General features: G+C 41.5%; 1 protein-coding gene across 1 annotated transcript in view; it reads right to left on the minus strand.

The window, feature by feature from the left end:
• The window catches only part of FBN2 (fibrillin 2), a 247,169-nt gene that overhangs the window by 163,267 nt on the left and 61,762 nt on the right, over positions 1-22,140 (minus strand). Inside the window, exon 8 of the mRNA XM_038402837.2 lies at positions 4,430-4,555. Coding sequence (XP_038258765.1) covers positions 4,430-4,555 — 126 coding nt within the window. The remainder of the gene's footprint in view (positions 1-4,429; positions 4,556-22,140) is intronic.

Here is a 22,140-nt window from a genome sequence, read left to right on the forward strand (position 1 = left end):
CAATGAATAGTATCTTATTCTAGGAGTAGACCCACCAAAAGCAATAGGACTATTAGCAAAGAAAAAGTATTGTTCAGCGTGAGTAATGGCAGCAGAAACAGGTTGTGAATTTTTATCAGACTGTTTTCCCAAGTTAAACATAAGCAGGAGCAAAAAATGTGCAGAAGCGATGGAGGATTACAAACACTGACATCAAATCTGAGCTTCATGTAAGCATTACAGTGAGGTAATGTCCAGAATGTTAATTTTAAGGCCTAACAGTCTTGACAGTGTCATGTTAAATTCACAGGGCCTTTCTAAATGCCAAGAACTATTATCAAGATATTCTTTGAGTGTTCAGTTGAACTTTAGGAGCTTTATTCAGTTTTTTTTTAAATGTAAAGGCTACAGATTTAGCCTTAAATAAGGTTTTAGAATGTTAGCCAAAAAACAAAACAAACAAAAAACCAATACAGCACTATAAAATAGAAAGGTACAAGCTGAAGCAAACAAATATGACATTAAAAATGGCAATTCATGTTTCTTCTAAAATACGAAATTTATAATTTTAAGAATACCTCATTCCAACTACTTGGTGCAGCAAGTTAAAAAGACTACTCAATTCCACACTTATAATCATTAAGCACTTTAAAACTATATTGACTGTCGAATCTTAAAGACTAAGGGCTTATGTTGCTTAGTTTGAAAGCATAGCTAGAAGGGACTGGAAGTGGGACAAGAAACAGCACAGGGCCTTGGCAGTGATGACCATAGTCTCTTTATAGATCTCAGGAGACTGGAAGTTTCATGAACCAAGCCTAATGCAGGGTGGTGGAACAATTTTTATAGTGGGTGTGCTGGGAGGCATTGAACCAAACCTTAAACCTTGTATAGGATGGAAACCACTTCAAGCCAGAGGGTGTGGCAGCACCTATGCCCTATAGCTGTGTGTGTGGGCACGTATGTGCTTGTTCTCCATAACATACCTCTCTACTGCCTGTTCCTAGGGCATAATCAGGGAAAACATTATTTTGGAGACAAACTGGCTCATTATCCATACTTTTCAGGTGAAGCAACTGAGGCACCAGAAGATAAGTGGCTTATCTAAAGTCATATTCTATCAGTAATGGATTTAAGGTCTCCTAAGTCCACTCAAACAGATGATGTAGCAAGTACAGAAGTACCAAACTCCTAGAAGTATACTTTCCTATGCGTTTTATTCCTATCCAAGCCAAAGAATTAATATTTCATGCAACAAATTCAATGTCAGCAACTTTCTCATGTAGCAAAGTTTTACTTAGTATACTGCATCTGGCTGTTGAAGTACCATTCAGGTTCTCTTAAATCTAATTTTAGCAGAAGACTTTCTTTCACTTAATATGAACTCTAATAATTTAAGAGCTAAATAATTTTTCCAGAGTAAAGAGAATGAGAAAATAAGGACTCTTCTGTTTACTTTATAAGATGTGTTAATAAGTTTTCTTCATGGAGAAAGTGCAGTTGTTGCAGATGGCTGTCCTATTTTTCCAAATTAGAACTCAAGCCAGAAGGAAATGTTTACACACACATACACAATATGCAGCTCTCACTGGCTTCATTGGGAATCACATGTGTGCTTCTGAAGGTAAAATTTGGACTTCTGTCTGTATTTTTATTGAGTTGAGTGGAAACAATATAAAACAAGAGCATTTATCCTTTAAAAATGCTTGGTTTATTCAGCATATGACATTCCAATGCTTATGACACCCTAGTTTCTTCAAAAGCAGTGAACTATTTTACTGCCACAGTCTGAACTACTGATTTGTTGCACTACTGAAGTAATTTGGAAGGTTAAGAAGACTAATAGGAATGGTAAAATAGGTATTTGCATAAAAATAACTTGGTATTTTGATTAAAAACAAATTCTAGAAAATTATGAACCCAGAATTGTTCCAATTGTTTCAAATGTCTATTTTAAATCGACAGAAAAAGGCTAATTCCCAGTTATAAGGCTTGTTGTAATAACTGTAAATTTACCCTAACAGTGAAATTGTAAAAAAGTGAGTGGAAGTTCACAAAATATCAGAATATAACAATCAATGTTGATGGGAAAAGGTGCAAAAGGGAGATTGAATTAGTCCAAACAAAAAGGCCTACTGATATAACTCGAGGGCTGAGTTAAGATTGGGTCTGACAAACAAGAGAAGTGTGGTGGTACCAGAAATCAATTAACCAAAACTGGTGTGTCAGAAACTAGGCATAATTGGTGGACAAAATAATGAGGGGGTGGGCTAATCTACCCATCACTTGCTTTTGAGATCCTTAAGAAAGAGAGAGACTCTGGGATGAAAATAAGAATGGATGAATGTCAATGGAGTACAAGTGCAACACTTGCTGACTGAAACAAGGGGAAGGAGCAAGCTCCACCATCATGGCTGCCCCACTGTCTTCTGGGACCCCAGCATCTATTGTAACACTGCCAGATCTTTTTTGTCTTAATCTTGAAATATGTCCTGACCAGACAGGCCAAAAGAGGGACCCAGATGGCACTGCCACTTCCACCAGCTTCAGCTGGGATCCTGAGTATGCTTCTTCCTTCCTCACCTTATTTCTTGTCTTTTCTATCCTTCTACTTTTTCCTTCTGTCTAACAAAAATCCAGCTAAGCTGGCCAAGACTGTATATTTTGCAAGACTATAAGCCTGCAACATGCGAGGCAGAAAAGAACAACGCGCAATGCTTGTACAAATTTGCCTCGCCTCAGAGTGGCTAATAAGACAGCATACTATGCCTGGGCTTTTCCAGAAGCAAAATTACACGGGAAAGTCAACATCAGAAACAAGCTGCATAGTTTTAATCGTTGCTGTTCTTTTCTCTCCCCTCTTGTGTGTGTTTGTCTTGTTCTGTCTTCTAGGAAATGGGGTTTGGCTTTACTGATAACAGCAACAACAGCTCCAGCCCAGTTCAACTAACCTGTTTGCTTTTCCCCAAGCAGGATCGTTATTACCATCTAAGAGATTGTCAAACAAAGGGTGGGTGGGGAGCACTTCTAAAAACTCTCTCTAGCTAACACCAAAGGGAACAAGGGATGTTTTTAAAATGAAAGCCATACTTAATACTTTATATTTCAAATGCTTTAACTGTTTTTCCCATCTTTTCTGCATTTTTAATAAAAGATCAAAAGGATTTTTAATGGTATATTTGCCAGCACAGCAGACTGAGGCTCTGTTTAAGTACTAAGCAGGCTGATGTCTCTGTATATCAAAGCCCAAACCCTTGTTTAACGTTGTTTAATACAGGACGGTGACAGAGTCATCCTTTGACTCTTTAGGCCCACTGATTCCGTCTAAATTAATAGAATGGGCTGCCATTCTGCCCTTCACTTACTTTGCACCTAGATACTGCAAGCAAATTATGCCCCAATCCTGCAAACACTTGAGTGCGTGAGAAACTTTACCGTCATTGGACAACTCAACACAAAGTTATGCACATGCTTATGTGTTTGCTAGATCTGAGCCTGAAAATGTAACATCTACTCTACTTCTTAGTGTCACAACTACCTCAAGAAATTACATTATAAGTGACACATGATGGTAGGTTAACAGCTAATGGTTTATTGCACAGGGTAAATGATATTTTCAGCCAAGTCAACATTACATTTAAAACCATACACTTGGCATACACGCAACTGTAAAACAAACATAGTGAAAAGATCCATGACACATACTACCACATCTAAAAACAAACATATTTTAAAAAGGACAGAAACAGATTTTTGAAAAGTCAGATCCAAAGAGCTCTAACCTAATGACATTTGATCTTTGTTTTATTCTTACAAATGGAAAAAGGCCACTCACGCCAAATCAAATAGCAATTCATTTCATTTCCTGTAGATGTCTTCTAAGTTTATATGAGTGCACTTCTAACGCTGGCATTCAGAAGGTAAAGTACGCCTATGCAAAGCAGACCTTGAAATATTAAGCAAGGATTCAAGCTTGCTCCTTTGAAACCAAGGTGAGTTTTGCCTTTGACTTCATCAGAAGCAGAGTTAAGCAACGAGTGTGATTCTAATTTCTCATGTCTGTCCACACAACTGTGGCTTATTATTTCCTAGCTAAGAGTCTAATCCTGCTCCCAGCTGCAGATGCACAGATCTGTAAAAAACCCAAACCATATTTCTATTGTATTGGTTGAGGGTCCTGGGCCATAAGAGAGCTCATGCAGAGTCTCCAACTCTGCAGCTGGTGCCCTGCAGTGGCACTCAAACAGGGACTGTACAGTAGAACACTGTGAAGAGACTTAGGCTTTGTGACAGAAAGGCCAGTGAGCCTGTGTACAGTATGGATCCCCTGGCAAAAGTTCCCATTAGAGGAGAGCTTCAGCCAATAGCCCCACCTGCTGCTTATAAGCTACAGTAGTGGCCAGAGTCTGGCTTGAGAATGCCCTAAGATCCCATAGAAGGATGTACTTACCAATGCAGCGGGATCCATCTGTAGATGTGACATAGCCACGTGGACAAATGCAGAAATAACTTCCCACAGTGTTAGAACATTCGCCACCTTCGCAGATCCCTGGAATGATGCTGCACTCATCAATATCTATTCGAAGAAGAAGAAGCAGGTGATTAACAAAATACTTGCATATAATGCTTTTCAAAAGAAGAGATTTTTTTTAAAAAATGAAGGGCATTACATTCAGTTAGAATGCAGCTCAGATTTAATAATGTACTGCAATGGTACAGAAATTGTGGTCGATGGAGCCCTTGTGGTTTGCAGAGCACTAACAGGGCATCTGTTTAAAGCTGGCTGATCACACAGTGCCGGCTTTCCTCGTATGTTCCAGTTCTGCGCCACCGTAAATCCTAAAGTAGGTTAAAGCAGTCTGGACGCTGCTCTAACTCTCATCAGCTGGCTGTGATCACTTTGAGACCATAAAACAGCTGAGCATAGCGGAGATGCAGCACCATTCAGCCCTACCCCAAATATTCCCCCTGCTCTAGGGCTGAACATGGGAAGGCAGAATAGGGGTCGAGTATGATGGCTCTGCACCTGCTAAGAGCTCCCCATTCTGTGAGAATTCTCAGCTAGCCAAATCCAGCTGCAGTCCTGATGCTTTGTGAGCCTCAAGTAGTTCAAAGAAACTGTACTGTAATCTTCAGAAGAGTGGACTCAATCTTTGTACATCCTTTCATAGAACTAATCTTTGGTTACGCAAACAGTCCCATTGAAAACAGTGGTCACATCTCATGTGAACTCAGATACCACCAAGCCAATGGAGCAAGTTTTGACCAGAGCAAAGCCTGTGGAGTGATGTGGTGCTGGGTATAAGAATTGAGAGCATGTGCTAGGGGCTAAACACACACTTGTGTTTTCAATGCTCCCCATGTTGGTGCCCACACAGTGAGGAGAAGGAGACAGTCTGACTGTAATGCTGAGAGGTGAACAGCAGAGAGGAGTAGGCTGGAATGGAAGAACTACTGTGTGATCAGGTAAGTAAAGACTGCATCATAATGCATAGGTACAAAGGGGCAGTTTAAAGTATCAAGCATTTTCTAAGTTTTGAGTGCTTCATTTTGCATCCTTAACATTTTTTTAAGATAGGCATTTTGGAGATAGTGGTTTTGTTTTTTGTTGTTTTGTAATTCTAGTTCCACACTGATTTTTTTTTTATAGTGACCTCTGTTTATTAGAGCTCTGAGTAACTCTCTTAAGTGTAACCGGCAGCCAAATTAAAATTGCCATGTTTCAGGTTTTGTAATAAACTTGAAACCTGGCTCACGTTAAACCTGGGATGAATTCTGAGCAAACTTGGTCCAAGTTTCCAACAAACTTGGGCTGACTTATGTTTTCTAGTTGAAAACATATGAAACTCTGTGGCTTTTGCACCACCCAAAGCCTGGAAAACGTTGGTGTTTTTGGCTCAGTCTGCATTTAAGTTCTTGGTTGCAAAGTGACATTAAGAGAGTTTTACCCCATAAAACAAACCAAAAAAAAAGTTAAACTTTTGGGCCCAGATCATTTCTCATAAAGTATGCGGAAGAAGCTACGAAGAAAGAACTCTCAAAGAGGATCAATTTGCAGAGGTCCCCCATACAGTCCCTTCAGGACTTGGGATTTTCACTCCCACTAAAGAAAGTCCAGCCCCAAACCTGGAAGAGCTCCAGGGATCATCCATATTGTTCTGCACTGGCTCTGACCCATGCAGTACCTCTGGTTCCTTAGTCATGGCTGCACCAGGAGATGGGGAAGGGGGAGTAATGTGGAACAAAAAATAGCCCTGTGCTGTGTTGTCTCCTCTAGGGAAACACAATTGGGGGCCCAATGAGTGTACAATATGCATCTCATCTCCCCCACTCTATCCAGTCCTCAATCTTGCCACCGTGGAGACTTCAGACAAACGAAAAGTGCCCACGGGATTAAGGAAGTGTGGGGACAAAGTCACAGGGATGACAGCCCACTAGGTGGAGACGCAAAAGGAATCCTCCATGCATGTATGTTGATCTAGAGCAATGGTTCTCAACTAGTGGTATGTATACCTCTGGGGTATATAGAGGTCTTGCAGGGGGTACATCAATTCATCTAGATATTTGCCTAGTTTTACAACAGGCTACATAAAAAGCACTAGCGAAGTCAGTACAAACTAAAATTTCATTCAGATGACTTGTTTATATTGCTCTGTGTACTATACACTGAAATGTAAGTACAATATTTATATTCCAATCCATTTATTTTATAATTATATGGTATTAGAAAGTAAACAATTTTTCAGTAACAATGTGCTGTGACACTTTTGTATTTTTATGTCTGGTTTTGTAAGCAAGTAGATTTTAAGTTAGATGAAACTTGGGGGTACACAAAACAAATCAGACTCCTGAAAGGGGTACAGTAATCTGGAAAGGTTGAGAGCCACTGATCTAGAGGGTACAATCTCATACTGTACCTGGAAAGGAAAATGCACAGCCCTACTATGGTTGCACTGTGAAGGAACCAATAAAAAACATGGTGAAATGTTCACTGTAAAATTTTCAGGGGATTTTTAGGTACTTTTTTTGTACAAGGGACATCTCCTTACAGCTATCATTGCTCTACCACCAAAGCATCCACATAGTTTATATCTTAGAGGATCATATGACCTTTATAGCATTTTTACACTATGAATATTAATCAGAGGAAGTGAAAAATTATAATCTTTTCAACTAGGCTATTTAAAATATTGTTTTAAAGGACTCACCATAGTTTAGAATGATACATTTACTGAACAAACTTACTTGCCTTCCTTACTTGTGGTTATTATTCCCCACATTCTAATATTAGATTTTAAAAAAATTCACTACTCCACAACAGAGAAAAACTATTATAAATATATCCAGTATTTCACAACCGAGAAACAAACACAGCCTTGTGCTTTACTGCTTTTCTCTATGGAACTCTGCAGAGCAGACTGGGGAACAATCTCCCTATTCCTCCCATAGCTCAGTGGCTGACCCCCTGTCTCCATGCAGAAAAGGAGGAAGAGGGCATAATTGGACCAAATATTTTTAATACTTCTTTTGCTTGTGCTTCGTATGCTGATTCAGCAGCAGCTGTTAACTGTATTTTTGTTGCAGATCATGTAATTTCTCAGGCTTTTGTTATACCAATAATAAAACAAACAGTATAGAGCTAGCCTGTAAACTCTTAGGACAGAGATTGCATCGTCCTTTTTTCTGCATAGGACCCAACACCACACTGAGGGACTACCAAAAACAGCTACATAAATTATTATGAATAAATAAATAAATAAAAATAATGAGTTATAATCCATTTGGTATATAGTTTAAAATATTTGTCAAATGGAAAAAAAGAATATCAGAATAGGAAAAATCTTCAAGCTTTAAAAGAACACCAAGAGCAATGATTTATTAGACATATTTTTATCGCTTTTCACTTACTGTTTTCAGTTAGATTTTATATACCACTACTTTGGTACCGTCTTTTATTTTAACAAAGCACCTAACCTACAGTGGCAAGTTTTAACTGACATCTTATAATACATATGGTATCCACACTTTGTAGAGATTTAGGCATTTTGTAAGAAAAAAGTCATTTTTGCCAGATCAAAACTTTCTAAGAAATAATAGCTTCACTTGTGACATCATAGATAACCACCACAGAGGTTTCAGAATCTCAAATGGTGGTATAAATCCAAACCAAGCAATTCCCCCAGGAAATCTACAAAATCTTGCATGAATTTACTACATTACAACCAAATATATGATGTGGCGAATGGGTTACCATCCTATTTAATCCAATGAAATGAAACCATGTGTGTAAATCATAGCAGAACTGGAACCGGTTGCATGCCTTGCCTTGATATCTTCCATGCGTGCATTTCTATCACAACTGATAATTGGTTAAAAACAAGAATGATAATCCCCTCTACACAAACAAAAATTAAGGCACCATGTCACAAAGACAGACAGAAAGCAAAACTGGCAAGGACAAATCATCCACGAAGATCTTTTTCATGTTTTCTGAATAGAGTTCCTCTGGTGTTGTCAGTTTCAGCAGAGATGTCACAGATTGCATGGACAGAGAAGGTCTCTACTCTCTCAAACCCTGCACATCAGGTTCCAGCACAATGGCAGTGTACGGTGAGGAAAATTACACTGTCCATCTTTGTTACTGTGCTGGTTCTGCGAATAGATACAAGACTTCACTATCCAGGACTATCTGTCTGGCACCGTTCACAGACACCTCCAAACCTGCAGCAATCTTTTGCAGGATGCTTTTATTTTTTGCTGACTTAGTGGGGGAAAGAACTGTGACACACAGAAATTGATTGAAATAACTTGAATTACATGTATAATGTTACCTTCTAAAAACAGGCGCTTCTCATTCATTTTTACTTTATCTTGCATAGGTGGGTTGCTGCTACTTTAACGAGCAGCACCATCTACTTACAAAATTTCTATGGGTGCAATAAACATAGCCTTTAAAAGGCTATACAATTTTGTACCCTTTATTGTAATTCTAACTACAGTTTGGGACTCACTTTCCCTCCAGGTAATGAGGAGGTAAAATCTGGAGCATTGCCCTGTGAGGAGAATAGGAAAGGACTGACCAGATACTTATGCTTTATCACTCCCCCGCTCCCAGCCCACACAGGGAGCTCTGCTCTGCCAGTCTGCAGGGAATATGTGAAGACTGGGCAAACCCGGGCAAGGAGCTAGAAGGCTGGGGACAGACTACACATCATTTTCCTCCTCACTGACTGGAAATTTTGAGATTTTACTTCAGAAAGACCAGGAGACTGGTTGGCTGGAAGAGCCGCACAGTTCACAATAAAACAAGCATAAATTAAGCCTTTAGGGGAAATGCTACTTATGTTGTAAAAGAGGACATTGCCATAGTATGAAACAAACCTAAGGTCTGAGTGCCTGCCCTTCAGGTGTTGCACCTAAGAAGATAAAACTGAGCAAACTCCGTTAAGACCTGACTCTAAATGTGGGCAGCAAACATCCCAGCTGCAGGTATTAATAGGATATCTGTCTGCCAAAGAAAACGGCCCAGCCACTTGTTGTCCAGAATTCATGGCTTTTTACTGTAAAGCTTACAGTAGGCAGGATATGATGAATATCTTGGCAAATGTACCAGAAAAGGGTCTTAGAAATGACTGAATGCTGAAAAAGGCTGCTGTGGAAGTGTTTTAGCTATATTCTACCTCATCTAATGTAGTGTCAAGTTTGAATTTAACACACACAGTGTAATGAACTGGTATGTTATACAAGGAAGGAAAAACAGAAATAGAATTTTATTCTTTAAAAGGCTTGTTTACATTTTGGTATCAAGTTTCATCCAGAGAGTTAGACTGTGGCATATGGGCCTGGCCCTGCAGGGTGAGCAGTGCAGAACCACACCACACAGGAGCGGGGGAAGAACACCAGTGGCATTCTGCCTCCTACAGCATCCTAGTATACTGGGGGGAAGACAAACTGCTACACTCCTTCAAGGGATGAGGTGAATTCCCAACTGCAAGGGAGTAATTAGGGCACAGTCCCTACATTTCCTTAAGTGCAATATGGTAATTCTGCCCACCACTTATGTAGACCACCATGCAAGCAGTGTGCTCCACATAAGCAGTGGGCCCCTTCCCCCTTGCTGAACACCATGGAAGTAGTAGGCAGAATCTAGCTCTGAAAGAGTACATTCTCCTCAGGACCCACATGTGTAACTTCCATGAGCAGATGACTCAAATGTATCTCTTTTTTTAAAATGAGGGTCATGTATAAACTGGAAGTCTTCAAAATAAACACAATTGTAGCCCTAAGATGACACCTAATATCTTGTAGATCTATAAGCTTATGCCAAAGAAATAGGAAGGGGTTTTGTCTGGTTACAGTACCAGACTGGCACTCAGGAGACCCTAGCTCTGCCACAGACTCTCCATGTCTCTTTGTGCAAGTCACTTATTGTGTCTCCGCCTGTTTTTCTTCCTGTAAAACAAGGAGGAGAAGGAGAACTCTTCCCTACTTTACAAGGGTGTTGTGAAGATAAATTTGTAAATGTTTATGAGCTACTCAGATACTATAAAGACTATAAATAAATAAGAAAAATTAGAACCCTGTGCTATGTAAATGTTATGGGCCAAATCCCCCCAAACAGGTGTCCAAGCTATGTACAGAATGTAGGTATATGTAGGCACTCACAGATAGTTGCAAATACAAATGGGTCTCTTTATGTAGTTATCTGTTGTGTATGCCATGTAATCCTTATTCAGGGAAAACTCCCATTTATTTCAATGCGAGTTCTGCCTCAGAAAGAACTGCTAGCTCTGGCCTCCCAAAATACTCTATGAACAGAATGTAGATCTTTTACTAATCTTTCAAAAAAGAAACACAGGAGAGTAATACAAAGTAACAGTCTAGCAGAGAAATAAATGGATTTAATGCTCCACAGCTGAGGCAAATATACATTTAAGGTAGAAAAAGCATGACATGAACACTCCTATTTATTCCAATTCTTGCTGCCAGAAGATAAAATTTAAAAAAATAAAATACAAAAGTACATGTGGATGCTTAAGGCCAAAAGATATAGCAGAGAATTTGAAATCTCACCCTCATAGCTGTAAAGCTTACTGTTTTAAAAAAAGGTTTGAATAGTCAATGTTACATTCCTACCACTCCCATTGAAAACTGGAGTTTTGCCTGGGTAAGGATTGTAGGTTTTCCCCTTTTTAAGTCAGCAAATAATGTTTCATCTGGCCTTCCATACTGAGGGAGGCGAAGGGAGTGGGTAGAATACTCAGTAGTGAGACCAGTTTTGTATAACATTTTAAATAAAAAGTAACATTAAAACAATGGATGCTCTATTAACTGAATCCTCCTTCTATACACACATTTTCTTCAGATATTTCCTCATAGATGGCCAGTTCCAGATGTCCTTCCCTGTGGCCCTAACCGGAAAACACATGACCAGTTCTATTAACCTCAGGTATAACCATCAGTAGGTCTGGGCACTCCATTTTTTACTCAGACTTTCACTGAAGCCAAAGGAATTTTAACCAAGAAATGCCTGAAGATTGAGGCCTGGATTGTCACCCATAAAATATGTGCATCGCTGGTCCCTCCCATGCATCAATTTCATCCCTCCCGCCCCTCAGACTATGGCTATGTCTACACGCTACCATCGATGATGGCATGTAGGACATATGTAGCTACATGCCACAGTCAAAAGCAGGCTGCATCCACACGGCAGTGTGTAGCTGCACATGTCAGTGAAAGGCTGTGGCAGTGGGGAAAGGATCAGCAGCAGGGAACTGCCTGTGCCTTTCCCCCATCACAGGAATTTCCCCCTGTGATGGGAAAAGGCTCTAGCAGCAGGACACTCTATAGTTTAAAAAAAAGTAGCATACATGGGGGAGGGATGGGGTTAAGGAAGGCACTACTTGGATGAGTAGGTACATATCCACAGGGTTCAGGATGTATGCTATTCACCCAAGCAGAGCCTCACCATCTACACTGCTATTTATTCCCATGTCAGGGGGGCATATAGTGTAGGTACTCTTCACGCTGCTGAAAGGAGTGTGCAGCATAAATATACGTTATCTCTTTCCCCTAATACACCAGGCTGCTGTGTGAAATTCCACACACACAAACACCCACATCTCCCCACAGAGCTTATTTAGGAAGATAATATAAAGCTGGGATTATAGCTTCTCTTCTGCACCACCTGTCCCCGTCAGGGATGCTCCCTGGTACCATGCCCAGTCACATAGCCAGTGCCTACTTGGGGACAGAGCAGATGTGCTGATGCACATAGTCTTTTCTGCAGGGGGAAACCACAACCAACTCCCTTTTTTCCTTCTGATGGATGATGATGGGGAGGGTGGAGCAGCACAAGGGGAGATTTCCTTCCAAGATGCCCTTCCATGGGGATGATCTGGCCCAGAATAAAGACCTCAGGACTTTGCCCTGTATTAATCGATACTTGTCCAGATCTTGTAGTGCCTTAGAGGGAAATGAAAAACTAAAAAGCAGTACTCAAGTCCCAAAACACAGGCTAAATTGATGCTATGACTCTGGTAACTAAAATCATTCCAAAGACTGGCCTGACTACATACAGGAGATTTTATTAAACTATTTCCTTACCACCTCGTGATCATTTTACTCAGCGAAAAACATAAGCCAGTGAGCTATAAATTGCAACGCTATAAGAAAATGTTTGCACATGCATCAGTTCTTGTGGGTGGGAGGTGGAGACAGGACTATGTGATACCTTTTATTGAACCAAAAGAACAAGTGATCTTTCTGAGCTTATTGGTTCTATGTCAAAACATATATGCTGGACCAGTAAGCTATCCCCTTCAACCAATGTCTTTATAGAAATATAAACTCTCTTTATAATGTTCATATTACAGTAAATTAAAGTGTACAACTTTTTGTTATATTCACTCTATTTTTCAGGGTGTCAGGTGCCAGGTAATAATGATTACTTTCCCTATAGGAAACTATGGCTCTTTGAGATGTGTTGTCCACACAGATTCCGAACTTGATGCACATGCCCACCATCTGCGTGAGATCAGATTCTTTTGCATAGTAGTGTCTGGTGGGACTGTACCTACACCCTGCACACCCTTTCACTTCCCGTGGCCAAGTCAGGCCACAGCCCCCACTCAGTTTCTTCACCAAGAAGAAGGTCTAGAACAGGACACTGGTCAGCAGGAATGAAAGTCAGGACATGGAATCTGTGTGGACAACAGACAGCTTGAAGAAGTACATTTACAGGAAGGTAAGTAATCATTATTTCTTCTTCAAGCAACTGTCCACATAGCTTCCGCTCCTGGCGATAGGTAGGCAGTTATACCAGTGTCAGGAGATAGGTGAGAGGAGGCCCATTGACAGAGGACCCCCCTAATAAATTTCACATTCAGCATGGAAGCTTGCAGCAGGGAAAAATGTGAGGACTGAACTCTACAGTTTTGCTCTGCATCATTCTGATATAGGGACAGGCTGCAGAAGTTGCCTGGGCATGGGTGGAGTTACCACTGACCTGTCCAGGTTAATCTTTCTTGGCTAAGGTATAGTAAATCTAAATACGGTCTGAGACCTACTTAGCTAGCCTCCATGTGGATACCAGTTGATCCTTAACCCTTTCAGCAAACATCATAAAGCGTCTGGATGAACATCTGAATGGTCTGGTTGTGTCCAAACAAAAGGTTAATGTCCTCACAACATCCAGTGTGCAGAGTTTATTTCTGCTTGGAGAGGGATGTGTTTTGGGGAAGAAAACCAGGAGGTGAATAGGTTGGTTGATGTCAAAGTCTGAGATCACCTTATGCAGAAATGTTGGGCGAGGCCTGACTGAGTCTGTATATGGTGTGCTGCCGTGAGAGCCTGATTCTCTCCTATCCATCCAGCAGATGTGAGGACCACCAGGAAGGCAGTTTCATGGAAAGACAGCAGAACAGCATGTAGCCAAAGTTCAAATGGGGAACTCAACAATACCATCAAAACCAGATTGAGGTCTCATGAAGGAGGGGCTCTCAAACTGGTGGATAAGTGGGAGCCCTCTGAAAAATCTCAACACCCTGGAGTGTGAGAAAACAATGCATCACGGAAGAGGGGGATTACTGGGGGATATCACTGGAGATGCACCCGAACTGAACTAAGGGAAAGTCTGGTTTGTTTCAAGTGGAGTAAATATTATAGCAGGTATTCAGGCTGGTACTGGTGAAATATTCCACAGCCCCACATGTACTGGGGCTGTTATTGGTGAAAGCTGACACTGCATTGCCCAGACAGAGAATCGCTTCCATTTGGCTCTATATGTTAGCCTAGTCAGGGCTTCCTGCTGTAAAGGAGAATGTCTTGTAGTGCAGCGGAGTAGCTTTTCTCTCTATCACTCATCCAGGCAGCTTCCCCACAAAAGCAGGGGCCAGGAAGTCAAGTACTCAAACCACTAGGGTGACTGGCCGTCCAACACCCATGTTACACTGCTTTTAACTGCAGTGAAAGATGAAATAATCAAAGAAAACCTCATAATTTAACTAGTGAAACTTCAAACTTGAAAACTAATAACTTCATAAGCAAAGAACATTGATATTGTGGTTCTGTTTTGCAGCCACAGGAGGTAAGAGGGAACTGGGCATGAGCTGCAGCTGCCCCATCTTTTTTACCTGTGCTAGGGGAAGGCAGAGGGCAAGAGTACTGAAGGGGTGACTCCAACAGGCACTACTATTCAAAATAATCTGATCCTGTATGCATGGGGCGCTTGCACCCCAAGTGTGGAATGCGTGTGGACAATCAAAGATGAGTAAAGGGCTTCAGTGTTAAACTCTGTCTACATTAGGAAAATTCAAAAAATTGCATCAACATAACAGTGTTGATGTATTACACCAGCACAAATATCTCTAATGTAGACAGGCTCTTCCTTCTCTCCACCTTAGTACAGTAGACTGCTAGCCAGGTAGGAAATAAAACCTTTTTGATTATTCAATTTGAAATAACAACATGTGCTTCAAACCACACATACTGTAATCTGATTTCAGTTCTTCCATGTACACTGACTTAAACTGCTTATATTCCCTTATTTAAGCACCATATACAGTAAAGGGTTGTACCTAATTCATTCATTTGTCCTTGTGAACCTTATCTGGGAGAATAGTTGAATAGCCTTTTTAAAAAAAAATTATTAAAAGAGCTTTGGATGATTTAAAGGAGCAAAATGCAAAGCACGTTTTAATTGCCCTCTTAAGAAGCAGGGATATCCTTGAACAAGTTCTCCTCTTGGCATTAATATACTTTATTTGATGCCAGGCACAAACATTACATGTTCAGATTTCTGACCCATAATCAGCCAATATAAACTCACGTAAGTATCTGTATATACTGGCATCCAAGACGCTAATAAAATGCAACCTCATGCCATGCTGAACAGGTCATTTTAAAGAAGCATATCCTTTTGAAACATCGGGGGGGGGGGGGAACTAAGCAAGTGATCAGACTTGAATGAAAAAACACAACAAAAATAGTTTAAACATGAAAATGATACATAAACTGCTTTCCTTTTACTGTTTGACATAATGAGAATTTTTTGGTTTTGTTTTACTCTGTTCTGTTAAACAGAAGAAAAAGGGGAAACTATTTTTCAGTGAATACTTATCACCCAATCTGGAAGTAATTCTTTTCTGTTAGCTTATTAACTTGCTTTAATATCTTGACTTCTACAAATAAGTTTACAATATGGTTTCACTAACTATTTAGATTGTAAATCTACAGCAAACCCCAAATGTTTTCCATTATATAACTACTTTATACGCCTCCCTCACGCAAAACTCTGATAGATTTCAGTGTTTCACATCTGTTACAGTGAGCGCAGTACACAACAAAATAACAGTTTCACACATTTTCTTTAAAATGTGACCTCAGGCATTAGCACATATTCATTTTGAAACTACTTATTTACTGTTTGTCAAGAATGAGTTGTTTGCATCTCTTCTGCCTCAATTGCCAGTGACAAGATGCCATAAAATGGGATTCAATCTAATCCTAAACGTATTAGTACAAAGAGCAATTAGATAATAATATTCTGATTGATAGTAAAGGGGATGCATACATACAGTATTATCAATTCATTGTCTAGTTGAAACTAAAAACCGTGGGTGCCACTAAGGTCTGGCTTTAGCCATATCTAATCTATTTGTTTTCTGTGACTCTCGCAGAGTGGAGAAAAACTTTAGAATGGGGCCTTGTCCTCCGAAAATTTAACAAATCCTCACCTTGACTAGTGGAGGGGAATTAAGCAGAAGCATTCTCTCTCTATCTTGACAGTCAGGGCCACAGGGAAGAATCCCTATGTGAGGTCCTGGATGACAGCTCTGCTTTTGAAAAGCCATGTTGGGACACTGCCTGGCCCATTCAGTCAGACAGCTAGGAAGATATTGGGGAGGCACCACACCTTCTGCTCATTCCGTTTATCATTTCCAATGACTTAACTGTCATATTTATCACGGTGGCGTGTGGAGTCTGTGACATTACTCCTGGAGATGAGGTGCCATGAGTGCCAGCAGACACACTCCATGGCTACCTCAAAGTGAGGTTCTTCCCCTCAGGATCTGCAGAAGCATCAACAGCTACTGAGCCTGGGCACAATACAGAGCTGCTGAAGGCTCTGTAAAGCAGACATTGTGAGGATCAGGATTTGATTCATTGATCTGAAACTGTATCATAATGGTCACCAACAAATGTTATCTTTGTTCAGGTGCTATCCTTTTCATTTTAAAAACACCTTCTTTAGACTTCTCCCTGTGGCCTTTCCTAGAGAAAGACTCTCACTGGCTCCCAGGGGACTATTGCCAGACTGAACATAGGAGTCAGGCCTTCCATTCCCTTCCACCCTATAATGCATTGCTCGTCCACCCTAAAACTCCCACTGATTTTATTGGGCATTGCAGGTGTGCAAGGAATACAGGATCTTGCCCTTCATATATAATGTATACAGGTGTAAATTATAGAACCTTACATTGAATAAAAGCCTCCACTCAGCAATTTAAAAAAGAAATGGAGGTAAGATGGCTATAAACAATAACAAACACACTATTTCTAACTGGCACAATATACAAACAAAACGTATTTGTTTAGCATTTAGTTGTCTTCACTCCATTTTTCAATTGACAAGCTGAAGATTAGTCTGTTCAAGTTTTTTCAAATTTTCTATTCAACATTTCTGCTTATTGTTTATTCTAATATATTTAATATATTTGTTGGTGATATGACTAAGTAAATACTTTTGGATTTTGGGCAGATTACTTATTGTCTGAGACTTGTTAAAGATGGCTTGAATGGCATTGAAAAAATATACTGTGTTGTCAACATTTTTACAAGCATAAATAATTCTGTTTCTATTCACATATCCCATAATAATTTTTAATAGGTGGGGCTGTCAGCACTACCAAGTACTACGGTTGCTCAACACTTCCCATTATAAACTCCTGTTTTCAGTTTCTTATAATTTCCTCAAACTTTATCCATTCAAACTAATTTATTTATTTATTTTATGCTTCATGTCTGTCTCAGACTGAATTTTTTGGGAAAATTTTAGCCAAAACAGTTCAACTGTTTCTGAGAACAAGACTAGGGGAAAGTATGCTGTTTTGCCTATATTAAAAAATTCTGGCAACGTTTTCTCTGGAAACGTCTAGTGCATCCCTCTGTAGGGACTTCAAGTTTGGCAGGGGTGAGCCTTTGTGTCAGGGATGTGCTGTTTACTAACCTTGCCAAATTTGGGCAGATTTTCACAAAATTATATGCTTTTGAAAATCACAGTTCACACATGCTCAGTAGAGACTTGCTAGAGCTTAGAACCTTCTGAGCTTTTTACTGCTGTCATAATGAGCACATTTGTACCTCTCAGAGCTCAGTGCTGACTGAACTGTGCATGCACCATCCCCACAAAGTGACAAAGCATGCTCCACCTGAGGGACTCAAAAGAAATTTCCCGGGAATGACTTTTCCCAGCTGCTGTGGGCTGGAGTGGGGCCAGGCACCAGAACTGAGAGCAGGGAGCTTGCTTCTCCTGTGCTCTCAATGATCTCTCTCTGCTGACACTAAGGCAGTATGGAGGAGGAAGCTGTCTAATTCAAACACAGAGGTAATAAGAGCTGGTGCAGGGGAGAAGACAGTGAATCTGGTGAGACTAGGACTGGAAATGGTCGGAGAGAAAAAAATGGTTATTAACCTGTCCATAACTGTTGTTCGTCGAGATCTGTTACTCACGTCCAGTCCACGTTAGGTGTGCGCGCACCACGTGCACCATTACCAGAGATATTTCCCTGGGTGGTATTCATCCTTCTTGGCAACCAACCCCAACAGAGGGGTAGGAGGGTAGGTTCTGGAATGGACATGAGCAACATATCTCGAAGAATAACAGTTACAGAAAGGTTAGTTGATCCTGGGGAAACCAGAATGGCCATTGCATAGACCATTGTCCTCCTGGCCAGGCAACAGCATGGGGACCCACACCGATGTCCGACGGCATGTAGGATGGGTACCGATAGCATTTAAGCTAAACATAGGGCCAGACTCAAATGAAGAATCCTCTCTAGACAACCACAGGGGAGAAGTACCTCTCTTTGCCTCTGACCACTGGCGGATGTCCGGTGACTGGATGTCTGGTGACCACTGGCGGATGACTTTGAAGAGGAGAGAAGACATTGATTCTCTCTAAAGGGTACCAGACAGCCTGGTGCTGGGAAGAAACTCGGAGCACTATGTTCCCTTCTGCTCAAGGTCACCAGAGCTGACCTAATGGGGTCAGTGGGACTGGGAGTGACATTAAGTCTCTGGCTGCAATGAAGGCATGTGAGGTTGAAGGCATCGCAATCCCACTGGTGCCGTGATGACCTCCTGGCATCGGCAGGAGGTTCAGCACCAGACTCAACAATCTCAGTGGAGTCAACTGTGTTGCCATGGGACCGGGCTGGAAGAGTGACCCGACGCAGGTCATACTCCACTGCCTTCCCCCTGCTTGCCTTTCTTTGGCATTGGTGAGCACCCTCTGTCAGTAGGCTGCTTTTTTTCTTCCTCGGCACTGGAGATGGAGAGTGGTGCCAGGATGTGCACAGTGCCAGAATAGTGCTTTGCACCAAGGCCAAAGTACTCAGTGCCAAATCTGAGCAGCTTAGTTCTGAAATCGGTCTAAGAGCGGCTTCCATTAGGATAGCCTTAAGTCTAATCACTTTATCCTTCTTTGTGCAAGGTTTAAAGTCCCAAAAAATTTGCCAGCAGTCTTTCATGTGAGATTCTTCCAGATGCTTCAGACAACTGGAGTGTGGTTGCTCATGGGCATAGATTTGCCACAGGAGGCACAAAGTTTGAAGCCCAGGGACCAGGGCATGCCCATTCCCAGGGGCAAAGAAAGCACCTTAATGATAAGGGGAGAGGGTTCTAACTATTTACACAAACACCATTTACAATATATACACTATAGACTAAACTACGAAACTGAGAACAAAAAAAAACACTGATAGGTGCCTTGCTGAAGCAAGAGTAGACGTTCCAGCAAATATCATGGGTAGTAAAAAAGAACTGAGACGGCACATGGCCAGCGGCACCCCTTACACCAGCGCATAAGCACACAGACCAGAGGACACTAGAGCCGGTCCAATGGATACCACTGAAGGAAAAATCTCTCACTATAGTGTACATGGCAAACACATGCCTAACATGGAATGGACATGAGTAAGCACTCAAAAAAGAACTGACTGACTGCAAACTGGAAAGGGAGACTGAGATTGGTTTTGCAAGAAGACTGGGACTGGCTGGACACGAGTATGCGAGCTGAAATGAGGAAGGCAGACTGGGACTGGTTGGGCGGGGCGGCTGGGACTGGGAGCTAATGAAGGACATGGGAAGAAGAGGGAACATTAAGATCAGATGTTGGAGGGAAGTGGGGAGTCTGGGACTGGCTGGACAAGGTGACCAGGACTAGGAACCAGTGGTGAGGAAATGGGGGAGGAGAGACAGATCTGACAAGGACCTGAGGTCAGGGGAAAGAGCTGAAATTGAGTGGGCAAAGAGACTGTGACAAGGAGTCCAAGAGAAGGAAAACTGAGCTGAGATTGGATGAGAAGTCCAGTAAGGGAGACAGGGTCTGGAAGCCATTGTGGGGGAAGGGAGAGACAGATTGAACAAAGAGCTGGGAGGGGGAAATTGGGACTGACTGGGCAAGACGACTGGGACTTGGTGTGGGGAGGGGGAGAGACTGGTTAAGATTGGGACGAGAAGTCCAAAAGGGAAGACTAGGAAGCTGGGAATGGGATGAGAAGCCTGAAAAGCAGAGACTGGGACTGGGCAGGCAAGAAGCCAAGAGTAGAGAAGAGACTAGACAGGGACAGATTGGAGAGGACAGAGCAGAAGGGATGAAGCTTAGGCAAATGGGCAGAAGAGTCTGTACCCACAAAAATACCGCTCACAGCCTGCAATGGAACACAAGATTTCTGAGTCTCACCATTTTTCTGCTGACAGCAAATATTTGTGAAAATCTCTGATGTATATTTGTGTGCTATTCCTCTCTAGCGCTTGTCCACACAGAGGATAACAACACACCATTACTATGCATTAGCTCAAGGCAGAGATCTGTGTAATGTATCTAAAGATTCCAATCTTGCTGATGAACCATGCTGTGTCAATATGTTGCCACAAAATAGAACTTCTGATTTTTCAGTTTGTTTGGTTTAAAAAAAAAAACAAGGAAATTGCACACAAAACATTACATTAAAAGTACATTATTAAGGTTTCAAAGTCAACCACTCAAAATGGAGAAAATGTCAAAATTAAGGCTGCATGGGCAACTTTCATCACCCTCTCCCTTGTGCATGTGCATTAGGATACAGTCACATACAATACATAAATCACAAACTACTTTTTCCACAGGATCCCTGACTTTTCCAGTGCACAGAATGGATTTGCTCTGGGGATGCATAAGGGTTTTGTAGTAAAGGAGACAGTAGTCTGTAGGGCCCTTCCCTTTTTGGTTGCAGAATTTGGGAGGTGTTTAGTGAATGTGGCAGGGGACAAAAGGATGGTCTCATGGTTAAGACAGCTGTACGCTGCCTGGAGACCTGGATTCTATCCCTGCCTCAGCCACAGAATTTCTGCATGATGGTAGCAAGTCGCTTAAACCAAACTTTTCACATGTGGCCATTAACTGTGTGTTCCTCATTTGCTGATAGATTTGTTCTCTTCCTTTGCTCAAATAGGCACTATACATTTTTACTTTATTCTCTAACTCCAGATCATCACAACATAAATGCTCTCATTTGCACCTGCAATACAGGGGACACTGAATTGAAATGATTAAAAAGTGACTACTTTTAAAAAATTAAGTGTTGAAATAATGTGCCAATTAAATAAAATACCCAAGGTAAAATCCTGACCCCAAATTAGACAAAGGGTACATCTTCACTACCCACCGGCTCGGCGGGTAGTGATCAATCTATCGGGGATTGATTTATCACGTCTCATCAAGATGCGATAAATCGATCCCCCAATCGAAGCCTGTACTCCACCTCCGCAGGAGGAGTAAGCGGAGTCGACGGGGGAGCCGCCACGGTCGACTCGCCACCATGAGGACAGCCAGGTAACTCAAATTAAGATACTTCGACTTCAGCTACATGAATAGAGTAGCGGAAGTTGCATATCTTAGTTTGAAACATCCCCACACTCCTCCCCCCCCCCGCAGTGTAGCCCAGGCCAAAGAGAGTTTGGCCATTGATTTAAATTGAGTCAGAATTTTTTTTTCTCTCTTCCATACTTTTGTTCTGAACAGGCTTCTGGGCAGGTTGAGACCCACAGTAACAAATATTCTTGGGCTCACCCATCTTCCTCCATCCACATATTTGCAGGCAGGCAAAGGCAAAGCCCAACTTTCAAACCTCTGATCCCATGCTCCACCTGCTCCCCAGAATCCTGCATGCTCCCAGGCAACAAACACCCACCACCTGGCTCCTTGCCTTGTCCAGCTGCTATTTCACAGCTTCTGTGAAGAAAACCTAGGTATTCTAGAGTCAAGCTATCCCTGCTGCTCCTCTTGGCCGGATGAAGCCTGACCCAGATCAAGCCTGGCTCTTGTGAAGTCCCGCTGCAATTTCAGTCCAAACCCTGTAATTTTGCAGCTCAAACCACAGATCTGAATCAGAAGGTATG

This window comes from Dermochelys coriacea, chromosome 5 (genome assembly GCF_009764565.3).
Source record: "Dermochelys coriacea isolate rDerCor1 chromosome 5, rDerCor1.pri.v4, whole genome shotgun sequence".
In the NCBI taxonomy this organism is placed as follows: Eukaryota; Metazoa; Chordata; order Testudines; family Dermochelyidae; genus Dermochelys; species Dermochelys coriacea.